The sequence below is a fragment of the Psammomys obesus genome, unplaced genomic scaffold, assembly GCF_907164565.1.
Source record: "Psammomys obesus unplaced genomic scaffold, mPsaObe1.curated_primary_1811, whole genome shotgun sequence".
NCBI classification, from domain to species: Eukaryota; Metazoa; Chordata; class Mammalia; order Rodentia; family Muridae; genus Psammomys; species Psammomys obesus.
In genome coordinates, this window is record NW_026585609.1 from 2,216,427 (window position 1) to 2,230,581 (window position 14,155).

At 38.2% G+C, this 14,155-nt stretch overlaps 1 protein-coding gene across 1 annotated transcript; it reads left to right on the plus strand.

Moving 5' to 3' along the window:
• Positions 1 to 354: 354 nt before the first annotated feature.
• Rergl (RERG like) lies at positions 355 to 11,824 on the plus strand. Its single transcript, XM_055610064.1, has 5 exons — positions 355 to 406; positions 1,479 to 1,535; positions 8,542 to 8,615; positions 10,123 to 10,271; positions 11,542 to 11,824. The coding sequence occupies exons 1-5, from the start codon at positions 355 to 357 to the stop codon at positions 11,822 to 11,824; spliced, it is 615 nt and encodes a 204-aa protein (XP_055466039.1).
• The last annotated feature ends 2,331 nt before the right edge of the window (positions 11,825 to 14,155 follow it).

A 14,155-nucleotide genomic window follows, 5' to 3' on the forward strand; every position in this document is an offset into this window, starting at 1 on the left:
AATTTATAGGTTATTTACACATCCTCTAGAATTTGTCTAAATAAAAATAGAACATTTTTTTCTTGATTCTCTGGAGGATTATGAATGAGGCTTCTGTTAAAAATACATAACTGTTGGTTTCATAAATCTCAGTGTCTAAATATTAGTCCAGTTTTTAGACTATCAGTTAAAATGCACCAAAAGTAATCATTTTTCAAGTTATTATTAGATGGTAGACATTCTTAGAATATATGGTGAAGTTGCCCTCGGAAAAACAAGGACGGCCATAAAAGGCAACTTCAAAAAAAAAAAAAAATCAACAACATATGCTTCGCTCTGGTCTGCAGGCTTCCAAAACTGAACAAGTTACTCAAGATGAGTGATGTCAAGCTTGCTGTCTTGGGTGGCAAAAGTTCAGGAAAATCAGGTGAGTGGTGCTGTTTTCTCTTGCATGATTAGAGAGATGAGTAGATACAAACCAGGGTATTAAATAATAGCTATGTATTAAATAACAATTACCAGCAATAATGAAATTTCTCTGTGAGACAATTTGATTATGATATTTTTTGTATGAGTTTTCAATTGTCCAGCCAAGTTGTTGTTTACTTATGAACTGTTTAGGGAGGTGTGGCAATGTGATTGCTTGTAATAAAAATCTGTATCTTGCTCTTCTGAGTTAAAAATTGTAAAGACTAACAGGAAACCTTTCCATCACTTTACTACTTGTTTCTTACTCCAGGACACTTACCTGCAAGTACCACAGTGGTCAATTGTTTTGAAAGGACTCTTCTGCTTAGGGGTAGGACAGGCAGAATTCATGGAGCATGGAGTAAATTCATGGAGTTTACAGGCAGCAGTAATAACAGGCCATGACTTTGTCGAGACACTGCATTGTGTAAATTCTGGAACCTAGCACAAAAACCCGTAATTCTGCAAGTTACTATTCTGTTCTGTTTTGCTTTATTTTGTTCTGCTGCACAATCTAATGGCAGGAAGATTTTCACCAATGAACCTCAGTCTAGCAATAAGAGCAAAATAACTAGTAGATTCCATTTTTTTGTAAGACCAGTTACGTGAGTATCTCTGTCTCCCAGCCACTAACTCACTGTATTCCTTAACAACTGCGCATGCCCTACATTGCCTCCACCATTCCTACACCTTGGAACCAGATTTAGTTAACAGGGAAAATAAGTGTTGTAAGAGCTTTGAATTTCAAATATAATAGTGATATATTTGTACTTTACAAGGTAAGGTGTTGTACGTGTTTATATTTGTTAATGAATTTCGTGACAGTTACATGTGTTGCATGTAAGATCACATTTCTGTCTACAGAATCATTTTCTATCACTTCAACTTTTAGACCAGAATTCTGTAAAATTCAGTAAATTCTTATCTAAGGCTTTCTGATTATTGAATAAAAAATCAAGATCATGTACCTAATTGAATTATAAGTATTATAAAATACAACAAACCTTAAATCCTGTTTATTCACCCCACAGCTCTTACAGTAAGGTTTCTTACTAAGCGGTTCATTGGAGAATATGCTTCCAATTTTGGTAAGTTGCTGACATACTCTTTTATTCACCTTAACATTTCAGCATCACATTTTAAGCCTAATTAAGACCAAAGAGGCATTTGAGCCGAATATATTATTTTTATATTCATTAAATTGTTTAAATTCAAAGATTCTAGTTTTAAATACCAAAATAGTAAGGGAGAGTTCTCCTCCCCTGCCACCTGATCCTAGCTTATCAAGACTCATGAGGACTCCTTGTATCCTCTTCCTCTGTGGCCTGGCAAGTCCTCATCACCAGGGGAGAGTGACCAAAGGGCAGGCAATGAGTTCATGATAGAGGCAGCCCTTGCTCCACTTACTTGGGAACCCACATGGTGACTGAGTTGCTTATGGGCTACGTCTGAGCAGAGGGTCTAGGTCCTCTACATTCATGGTCTTTGGTTGGTAGGGGAAGGGGATAAGAGGGAAGAGGGAGGGAGTGTGGGACCAAGAGGAGTTGAGGGAGGGTGCTAAAAATTGGGATATAAAATGAATAAATTGTAAAATAAATAAATAAAAAACAAAAACCTCACAAACCTCAAAGCTAAATAAAACCAAAAAACCCCCAAAATACCAAAGTAGATTTTTAATTCAAAGTGAATGATTTTGTCATCAAAATCACACAGTATAACAATAAATTAGAAAATGGAGGATTTCTAAAGTCTTCAACTGGAAAACAGTGAAGTTGTGGTTCTCTTTTTCAAATACTGCAAAGCACAGGCATGTATTTCTTACAAAGTGCAAAAAGGTTTTGATAATTAACATTTGTTAAAAGATAAATAAATATTAATATTCACAGCACAAACAACTATAAGATGAAGCTTGTAAAACTGTAAAAATAAAAGAATGATAAACTAATTAAAAATCATAGTAGGCAGTTTCTATACCTATCAGAGAAATTCTACAAAAGATGCCAGGGCACCCTATACAATCACTAAGGTCAATTTATTAAGTCTAAAACAGCTTTGCTTTATTTTTCTTCTGAATTGGCATAAAATACAGGAAATAGCACTGCACGAAATTGAGGAATTTTGTTATAGCTTTAAGTATAGTTTTTCTTCAGACATTGACTAAAATAAATTTATATCTTTTCTGATCCAAGATATGAGGATAAATGTTTTTCTTCCTCATTTCTTAAATCAATAATAGCAGAATTCCAGGAAGTGTAAGGGAGTGAGTTTTGTTCAATATTGCTTATTTAGTTGTAGAGAGTCAATAATTGTTTCTCTATGAGAATGAAAGAAAACACTGTTCATGAGAGGATATTATCAGCATATTGCTGAAATGATTTTAAAGATTTGTATCATGTGGCCTTGTCTGTGTGAACAGCATAGCATTTCCATGCATTTGACATTGTGAACATTCTAAGACAAGTGTTTGGAAACTGCTTACAGAATGAAAACCACAGAAAACAGAAATTTCTAGTTTTCATTCTGAGGAGCACACCTCTCAGGCACAGGGGTCAACGTGAGGTACAACCCAAGATGCTTGGATGAGAAAGTTTTCCCAGAACAGAAAAGAAACAACACAAACAAGATAATGCAGTCTCCAAAGGAGGACAAACAACAATGAAACCTTCACCTTAAGCTTTTCTACAATGCAGTTATATAAACAAATGAAATGTTTACACGTTCCCAGAGGTGACCTCTCCATGCATAAAACAAGACCCTAGGATATTTTGAGAAGGTAAACCTGTGACCCAATGGTCTCCAAGTCAATGCAAACAAGCTAGCAGAAGCCGCTCCACTCTTGTCAAGAACGGATAGAAAGGAAAGTTAAAACTCTAACACAGAGATGACGCCCTTACCAATATCGTGAGATTTGAGAGAAAGTGTTTTATACTGTCTGGTAGTCTTTATGATTCAGGGCAAATAGTAAATGTGGGAAGTTTAGGAAAAAAAAATCCTCTGTAAACCAAATCTGACATTTGATGAAACTATGACAACTTTATTTAAAAGTCAGTCTTCAGCCTCTGAGGAAACATTTGTTTATCAAATATCTGTGTCTTTTATAAAAGAGAGATTTGTGAATTTTGTTCTATGTGAATATGCATGTTTTTGAGGGCCTACACATGTAGCATGTGCACACAGGTGCCTGTGATGGTCAGAAGAGAGAATTAGAGTCCTAAGAACTGGAGGTGCAGACAGTTGCGAGCTGAGCACTAAACCCAGGCTTTTCACAAGATCAACATGCACTCTAAAGCAGTGAGCTATCTCTCTAGCCACGTCCATTGACTCTTATGAGTTAAGAGTGATTGTCTGTTTGAGTCAGGATTTTGTATTAGTGTGTTAATTTGTAGAGAAACAGAGCTGGAAGAATAGTTACATAAATCACTCGTCCATTCAAGGAATTTTCTTTGAATAGCTACTGCAGTCCATATATTTTTATATACCAATAGGATTTGTTAGAGCACAAACGATAAATATTCATTTTTCTCATAAAATTTGTAATGTGAAAGAAGGGTTTGTCAATCCAAGTCCAAATGTATGTGATTTGATAATAAATGCTAAATAAATTAATAAAACATACCAGAGAAAAGCATTAATATGGTACGTATTTTATTTATTTATTTATTTATTTATTTTTTATTTTTTAAGAATTTGTGCCATGACAGTTTTAATTTTAGCTAGTCTTGTGCTGTGATCAGGACGCTTTGAAATCACTTTTTTTTTCAAGTCATTTGCATTTTATTCTTTACATGCAATGGTAATTTTTTTTATTATACTTTATTTACTTTGTATCCCCCCTCTAGTTCCCTCCTCCCTCCCCTCCCAATCCCTCTCTTCCTCCCCCTTCTCCACACACTCCCCTCTCCAAGTCCACTGGTAGGGGAGGGTTTCTTTTTCTTCCTTCTGATCCTAGTCTGTTAGGTCTCATCAGGAGTGGCTGCATTGTTTTCCTCTGTGGCCTGGTAAGGCTGTTCCCCCCTCAGGGGGAGGTGATCAAAGAGCAGGCCAATCAGTTCATGTCAGAAGCAGTCCCTGTTCCCATTACTATGTAACCCACTTGGACACTGAACTGCCATGGGCTACATCTGTGCAGGGGTTCTAGGTTATCTCCATGCATGGTACTTGGTTGGAGTATGAGCCTCAGGAAAGACCCCTGTGTTCAAATTTTTGGTTCTGTTGCTCTCCTTGTGGACCTCCTGTCCTCTTCAGATATAACTATTATTTCCCACTTCTTTCATAAGATTCCCTGCATTCTGCCCAAAGTTTGGCCATAAGTCTCAACATCTGCTTTGATAGTCTGCAGCACAGAGCCTTTCAGAGGCCCTCTGTAGGACGCTCCTAACTTGTTTCCTGTTTTCTTCTTCTTCTGGTGTCCATCTTCTTTGCCTTTTGGAGTGGGGATTGAGCATTTTAGCCAGAGTACTCCCTCTTGATTAGTTTCTTTAGGTGTACAGATTTTAGTAGGTTTATCCTATATTATATGTCTATATGAGTGAGTATATACTGTGTGTGTCTAGTTTATTAACTTTGTATCCCAGCTGTATCCCACTCCATCATTCCCTCCCAATCCCACCCTTCCTCCCTCATCCTCCTTGTCCCTTTCCAAGTCCACTGATAGGGGAGGACCTTCTCCCCTTTCATCTGACCCTGGTTTATCAGGTATCTTCAGGACTGGCTGCAAAGTCCTCCTCTGTGGCCTAGCATGCCTGCTCCTCCCTCGGGGTGGGGAGATGTTAAAGAGCCAGCCATTGAGTTCATGTTAGAAATAGTCCCTGTTCCTCTTACTAGGGTACCCACTTGGATAATGAGCTACCATGGGCTACATCTGATCAGGGGTTCTAGGTTATATCCATACATGGTCCTTGGTTGGAAAAACAGTCTCACAAAAGATCCCTGTGCCCAGATATATTTGGTCTTTGTGGAGCTCCTGTCTTCTCCAGGTCATACTAACTCCCCCTTCTTTCATATTATTCCCTGCACCCTGCCGAAGGTTTAGTTATGAGTCTCAGTATCTGCTTTGGTACACTGCCAGGTAGAGTCTTTCAGAGGCCATCTGTGGTAGGCTCCTGTTACTTGTTTTCTCCTGAGAAATGGGACCATCCCAGACTAGAAAGAAAAACAACTGGACCTTGAATAAGGGCCAGCTAAGAAAGAAGAACAAGTCAGGCAATTAGGACTACTAAACCTTGAGCAGAGGCCAGACCAGATGGCCCTCCTCAAAAGACTGGATGAACTTGTTTTAAGATAAGAAACCTGGGGCAGGGAGGACTGCCCTTGAAGCTGTAAGCTGCCAGCTGCAAAACTGCTATCTTTTCTGCTGACTAGTCAATGTAAAGATACATGTGTGGCCTGGTTTTTAGGTATAAAAACTCTGTGCTTTGTATGCTTGGGGTCGTCTCCTGCCTTGAAGGGGTGACCCCCATCGCGATCGGAATAAACTGCCTCTTGTTTTTTCATCAAACCGCGGTCTGTGAGTCTCTTTGGGGAGGAAGCGCTACGGAGTCCCTGCATCGGGAGTGCAGGTTTTGCACTCCTATGTCCAATGTGCATCCCATTTGTCTTTCTAAGTGAGGATTGATCATCTTAGCCCAGGTCCTCTTTCTTGTTTATCTTCTTTAGGTGTACAGATATCAGTATGTTTATCATATTTTATAGGTCTATATAAGTGAGCATATACCATGTCTGTCTCTCTCCTTCTGGGATACCTCACTCAAAATGATCTTTTCTAGTTCCCACCATTTGCCTGCAAATTTCACGATTTCCTTGTTTTTAATTGCTGAGTAGTATTCGATTGTTTTTAAATAAACAAATGTGGAGGTAGAGTATTGCAGCCCCCACACTTGGGGTACAGGTCACAGGGGTTTCTTCAATCTCCAGGTCATCCTGGAATTTGTAGAGGGAAATTTTCTTAAAACAAACAAACAAACAAACAAACAAACAAAAAAAAAAAAAAACAACAAATGACCAGAAAGGATAACTCCTCCTGAGAAAGTGTCAGTCAAACAGGGACATTCTGGAAAAGAGATCTGAGGAATTATACTGTAGGGAGAAGAAAGAATCAGTTTCAAGGTACGGACCTGAGACATTTCTAACCAACTTGGATATTGCTCAAGGTAGTAGCTAGTGGTCAGAAGAACAGAGATAATACTTGCTTGGTCAGTCTAGCGAGGTGACAGGAGTGGTGAATACTGGAAGTGAGGGGCATTCTCAGGAATGTTAACGGTTTCTTGTTTAAATTTTTATTATTATCATTTATTACAATTTATTCAATTTGTATCCCCGCTGTGTCCCCCTCCCTCATCTCCTCCCAATCTCACCCTCCCTTCTTCTTCTCTCCCTATGCCCCTCCCCTAGTCCACTGATGGGTGAGGTCTTCCTTGCTTTCTGTCTGACCCTAGCCTATCAGGTCTCATCAGGACTGGTTGCATTGTCTTCCTCTGTGGCCTGGCAAGGCTTTCTTAAACCAGGAAAAACCAGCACTCGTTGGCAAATTTGATGTAAACACATGGCTCATGTTTGCCTGGGCCTTCAAGTTGTTCTATGAAGAAAGTGGGTCGGTAGCAAGCAGATGAATTATGAGTTTTCATGAAAATATAGGCAGAAAGAATAGGAAATGATATTAGCAATAGAGTTATTAGTATGTAGACTAAATTTTAGTTTGAATGTAGAATAAAATAATTTTTGTGAATTGTATGGGCAAGAGAGAAATCAAGTCATAAGGGATCTTCAGGTTTTCCATCAGAATATGACATATATCACTGAGCAGAGTGGGGTCTCTGAGGTAGAGTCCTGCAGGGAGCAAAAAGTTTAGCTTTTCACAAAACAGGTTAATATGGAGTTCAAATACTTACGTGAACAAACCCAATAGTAAATAGTTTCCCAAGTTTGTGGAAGAGGTCTGCATTACAAATACTTGCCCAGCAGATCAGAAACCACCCGTACATAGCACACAGGATTCTGGAGTCTGTAAAATAGCACAGGGTGGTGAAAAAAACTGGATTCAAATGTAGAGTGTGAGGAAAGGATGAAGTATGAGTTTCAAAACAACACGAATAGAAATGACAGTAAATAAAGAAAATTAAAACAGAGATAGTATGTGTGGCATGAAGACCAGATGAAGGAAATATTTGAGATTGTGTCATTAACTGAATACCACAGAACACCTAACAAGGCATACGTGATCAAGGGTGCAGCTAAATGTATTGAACTTAGAGCCATTTTCACATGATTATATGATGTTGGTAATGGATACTAAAAGTAATATGGCTCAGTGTCTAAGTGCTTTATGCCAACCCAAAAGATCTGAATTTCTCCCCAAAATTCACACTGTAAAACAAATTTGTCTTCTGAGTTCTACACAACTTTCACACACACACACACACACACACACACACACACACACACACCATACGAAATGCACTTATTAATCAATCAATAAATACAGCACTTATTAATCAATAAATAAATATAATAAATAGTAAAGAAATTCATGGTAGTAGACATTTTACAGAATTACTGATGATCTATTTAGCCATGGTTAAGAGGAAGTGATATACCAGCCTTGGGTAGGAGCATTTATATTACACCATAGGACAGTATGCAAATGAATAGAGACACAAGTAATTTAGGGGTTAATACAAGATATTCATGGCTTCCTAAGCAGCCCCGAGCAAAGATTTCCTACTGTGCCATTAAAATATGTCTTTGTAGACTGCAGAGATGGCTTAGCAGTTAAAAGCACTTTCCCCCCCCCCCCCCGAAGACTCAGGTTTGGTTCAGTGACCAAACATGGCAGGCAAAAGCCATCCTTTTCCGAGGGATCAGTGTCCTCTCTGACCTCCAGAGGTACCAGGCACATACATACATAGTGTGCAAACACATAGGGAAGACACACACATTAAAATATCTTCAGTAAAAACAGACTTAAACTATGACTGGTTGAATTTGGCAGACAAACATTAGTTACAACTGAGTGTTTTTTCCGAAGTATTCCCATAATGACAATGGGTAAACTGTTTTTTGGGTTTTTTTTGTTTGTTTGTTTTTCTGTTTTTTCAGAATCTATCTATAATAAGCACTTGTGTTTGGAAGGTAAAACATTGAATCTGGAAATATACGACCAATGTTCTCAAGTAAGTCAAACAAAGCACTTCTTTGTTTTATTTTATTTTCAAGTGATTTAAAGAAGAGTTGGTATGAATATGTAAAATAATGTCAACACTGAAATAAAGTTATTTTTCAACTTTGTTAAAATTTTCACATTTCTTTTTCTCAGGATTCTGTGTCATTATATTAAAAGCATGGCAAAATATCATTAATGTTTCTAATAAACTGCAAATGTGAGCCCTGAGCAATATTCTTAACAAAAAAAACCTTAAGATTTTATTTTCTATATATGAGTGTCTTGTGTGTATGTGCTTTATCTGTATGTGTGCTATGGGCATGAAGTGCCTACAGAGGCAAGAAGAAGGCATATATTATCAGGAATGGAATGTGATTGTGAGCATCATGTGGGTGTTAGGACCCAAAACTGCATTCTCTGCAAGAGCTGTAAATGCTCTTAGCCATGGAGCCATCTCTCCAGCCCCTTAGCAAGAATCATTAAAATGGCAGCGTTTGGTTGCACTCATATATATTCCTGTGAGCTTATAGTGCAGCTGTCAGAAATCAAGGTCGAATGACTTGTCAGTTTTTACTAAATTGCCTGTGTTTGTACCAAATTTTCAACAGAACATAAGTAAGACAAATTTTGAATATAAATTTTCTTTTTTAGTCAGCAAACGAAAATATCAAAATAGGATTATAAAAGTGAGAAGAAATGGAAAGTTTTCTAAGATTTCAAAACATGTCATTGTTATTGAGCTGTTTTAGATATTTTCTCCTAAATTACCCTATAAACACTTTTAGATAAACTTTGTAAAATTTTCACTTTCTTGTGTTTGAGTCTACTATTGAAAATATATAGGCATTCTAGGTTGGGGAAATGGCTCTGTGGATGAAGTTCTTGCTAGCCAACCATCAGGACCTGAGTTTGGATTCGTAGACCCCACCTAGAGCTGGCACTGTGCAGACATGCAATTCCAGCACTCCTATGTTATAAAGGAAGGAGACAGGAGGTTTGTATGCCACAAAGCCTGTTGTCCCTAGCAGAAGCTCGGTTGTAGATGAGACAGAAGGGGAAAACCAGCAGCTGATGTTTGTCTCTGACCTCTACACATTTGCCATGCCAAGGATGTGATGACATTCACACCTCAACATGCATACACACATCCAACTATACACACACACACACACACACACACACACATACACACACACACAGATACCCCAATTATTGATGCAGATGCCATCTTTTCAAGATAAATGTGTGACTGTCACTCTAAAAGGCATTATATCCTAGAAAAATTAATGTTTCCTTCTAGAAAAGTTGTAATGTGAGATTGAAATAACTAATGTGTGTGCTTGTGTGTGTGTTTTAAAAGGGTAGTGACAAGAATGAAATAGAGGAACAGTGAAAGCACACTTTAGAAATGCTTTTTCTTTGGCCTTATTGAAATGGATAACTTAATTGTTATCCACTGTGAAACTTAGAGCTCTGCTGTGGGAAACTATACTTTAATGCATTTGGTTTGTTTACAGCCAGAGAAAACAAGATGCTCTCTCCCAGGTGAACTGCACTGGGCAGATGGCTTTGTGATTGTGTATGACATCAGTGACAGGCCTTCCTTTGCTTTTGCAAAAGCCCTTATCTACAGAATTCGGGAGCCACCTACTCCTCATTGTAAAAGGTAAGACATTTCATTCCCATCTCCTTCCCACATCATCTTGCTGTGAACATCATTAGGAAGAATTTAATACAGACTTTCAATTACAAAATTTAACAGCCCAGAACAATTCACCTTCGCATTCCACAGGAGCTACAACATAGTAAAAGGAATCAGATGAGAATGCTTTATACCCTGGCTGACATAAACAGTTACTTGCCCCGAGTAAATGGCTATTTTACAAGACAGCTTCTATTGTTAACATGACACTCACTGGCAAAATAATGGTCCTCTGTGCAGCAGACACTTCATGCTTCCACCTTTCCTTTTTATTCTCACAAAAATGTTAAGGATCCTAAATAAATCCAGATTTATTGTGTTTGCTATCCTGTGAAATGCAATTTCTTGTCACTGTGCTGCCCAGGCTGTCATAGCAAAAACAGACTGAACTGTCAACCATCCACAAGTGTTAAAGGTGGGAAAATACCTCTCTCTACATAAAAATGTGGTCAACAACTCTCAAAATGTCGTGGCACACAGACACAGCGGGAAGAGAGTGGCTGCTCCAATAATTAGACACTTAGGTATTTGAGATTCTTGGTTTAATTTCCTCAATTTTTATTGTTTGAGCATTTCTCACCGAAAGTGTTCATTTATTTATTTATTTTTGTTGTTGTTCAAATGCTGACATGAGGAGTTTTATAGGTTTATCCTCAGGGTTGCCAAGAAAGGCTAAGACGATGGTGCAATTGTGTGGAGCTTAAAGCATTCAGTCTTATTACTGTAAGCTGCTACATGTGTTCACAATAGCTCCTTTAAGTGACAACAGAATCAGTTATGCTTTCAAAGGTGTGACACAGTACACAGCAGAACAATTTAAGGAATGATAGATTTATGTTGTCTGTATCACCTATCTCCATGTTTCTGGGCCTTGAGTGAGGTAGAATCTTATGGTTCTGTGGTGGGGACTATTTTCCTATTTTGCTTAGTACATAAAGAGACAAAGTGGAGAAGATTGCAGCCATCCCTGGTTACTCTTCCTATCCACAAATAAAGAATACCTCCATGATGCCCCAAACTATAATCTGAGAGCTTGGTTTGTGCTATTTATTTCACTCTGTGGAAATGGCTTTGTAGCAGTGGGGATCTTTGTCTCTAAGCACATACATGGTCATGATCATAGGTTCAATCCCTACTAGGACTTATTTTGACTCTTTGTCCGTTGGCTGTAAACTTGCCTTATTTTTTTAGAGTTGTTGAGCCAATCTTGGAAAAGTTACCCATTGTTTTTCAGGGTGGTGGAACCAGCTGTGGTTTTAGTTGGCAACAAGCAAGACCTCTGCCACATGCGAGAGGTTGGCTGGGATGAAGGGCAAAAGCTGGCGATAGATTTCCGCTGCCAATTCTGTGAGCTGTCTGCAGCAGAGCAGTCCCTGGAGGTGGAGTTGATGTTTCTCAGACTCATCAAGGACATTCTGATGATCCTCAAACACAAGGAGAAGAGGAGACCCAGTGGATCGAAATCAATGGCCAAACTGATCAATAATGTATTTGGAAAGAGAAGGAAGTCTGTGTAGTAGACATATATTCCAGGGGACTTGGTCCATCAGAGAGTTTCAAACACTTAAATGATAATTAAACTTACAATTTACGTATTTAAAAGACATTTTTGGATATATGAAATGAGTGAAAGTTAGCAATGGTGTCATTTTAAAAAAATATGATTTGTCATTTTTGTTATATTTAGTTCACATTATTTCCCACATAAACCTTCACTTCTTGTACAAGCACTTACTCACTCTGGTGTATCACTGGGGACCTGTCCTCTGCGCCTCCAGAGGAAAACATTGCACACATTGTTTTATTAAAGCACTATTTTGAAGTGTGTGGACCACTTTTATATTCTGTCATTGTTTTGAGTAAAACAAACACATTTATACAGCTAATGCAGTATAGGGCACAAGTTATCAATTTTGTTTTATTTTTGTTTTTACTTAAGACATGATTTAGGGTTGGATGTGTAAAATTACCTTCCCTTTAATAAAGATTTTGCAGTTGATGAGATAATGAAGCAGCTGTGTTGTATAAATTAGTTACTATTCTTGTATCAGTAAAAAAATATAATATATATATATATATATATATATATATATATATAAATTCAAATTAATGGAGGAATGCTTTGTTTGCTGGCTTTCAATTTGAAGTGACACAGTCTGTCATTCAGGGGAGTCATGATGGTAGGAGTGTGAATCACTAGGTTACAGGACATCACTGGTCAAGTAGCTGAGAGAGATGAACAGTGGTGATCACCTGAGTTTCTCCCTTTTCTTTCGGTTGAACCTGGGACATCAGCCATTCATGATGGGTCTTCCTTACTCAGTGAGGCCTCCTGGGAAACACCCTCACAGACTTGCACAGTTGTGGGTCTCCTAGGTGATTCTGAACCCAGACACATGTTCAATGAAGATCTGCCTGTGCAATTGCTGAGGACACCGCTCACAGAGAACTTCACGGATAGCATTAAGATCACTTGTAAACCAGAGGTTATCTAGAGTGGTTTCTTTAAGGGAATAAGAAGTATTCAGTTTGGTTTCCGTTGCTGTAATAAAATGATGATCAAGGGCACCTTCAGAAAGAGTCTATTTTTGCCTCACAGATTATAGCCCTGATGGAAAGAAGCCAGGGCAGGAACTTGAAGGGGAAACCACAGATGAATGCTGCTTACCTGCTTGCTCCCTCTGGCTTGCTTAGCCACCTTTCTTATACACCCAGGCTCATTGCTCAGGGACTGTACTTCTGGCAATGGCTTAGGCCCTCCTACACCAATTAGCAACCAAACCAAAGTGATAGAGGCAATTCTGAAATACAGATTTGCCAGATTTATCTGGATTTGTGCCAGATTGACAAGAACTAACCAGTTTAATTGATAAATTTACAACTTTGAAGGCTTTGCTACTGTGAGGAATACATTTTTTTTGTATAATATGCAAACCTTATTACATCCCCATGGGTTACTGTTTCTTTTCAAAGACAACAGTAGACCTTCTAAACTATACTTGAAGTAGTAGTTCTCAACTATAAGTACCTTACTGTGCTTATCCATCTATTATCTTCTACTCTGAAGCTATTTGACTAACATCTGATACAATGTTGATATTTTTGGTTGGATCTGAGGGGCAAGACTTGGACTACGGGAATGATATAGTCACACTTGGTTACTAAGTGAAAACGAGTTTAGGGGACCATGGTAAAAGAAGGTTTTGTGTATAGAGGATGCTAAGTTGGAGTGGGGCAAAGGTGACCAGGAATGTTAGGTTGATGAGAAAAAAATCCATAGATATGAGCTCATTCACTCAGGACAAGCCATGATTTATCATATTGGGAAGGGCACCTTGAGATATTGTACATTACAGTTTCTTAAAAGTCTGACTTATTTAGACCATTTATTATATTTTTCCAGTTAAATCTACTTACCTGTAAATGTCCCAGTCTCATTTTTTTACAGTTACATAATATTCCATCATAAATAGGAAATATGTTTTCATTATGCATTTGTTAGTTAAAGGACATTTATGTTGTTTCAATTCCTTAGGTATTATAAATATATAAAGAGAGGCAATGAACACTCCTGAGAAAGTACCTGCTGAGTGGTATGTCAAGTTCCTTAGGTCATATTCCAAGAAGCTGGGGTATGTGGTAGATTTAATGTTACCTTTTGGAGAGTTCTCCACACTGATGTCCAGACTGGCTACACCAGTTGACATTCTCCTGACATGACTCAGAGGACTTCTCTCTCCACATTTTCTTCAGCATGTGTTGTAGGTTTTCTTCTTCTTCTTCTTCTTCTTCTTCTTCTTCTTCTTCTTCTTCTTCTTCTTCTTCTTCTTCTTCTTCTTCTTCTTCTT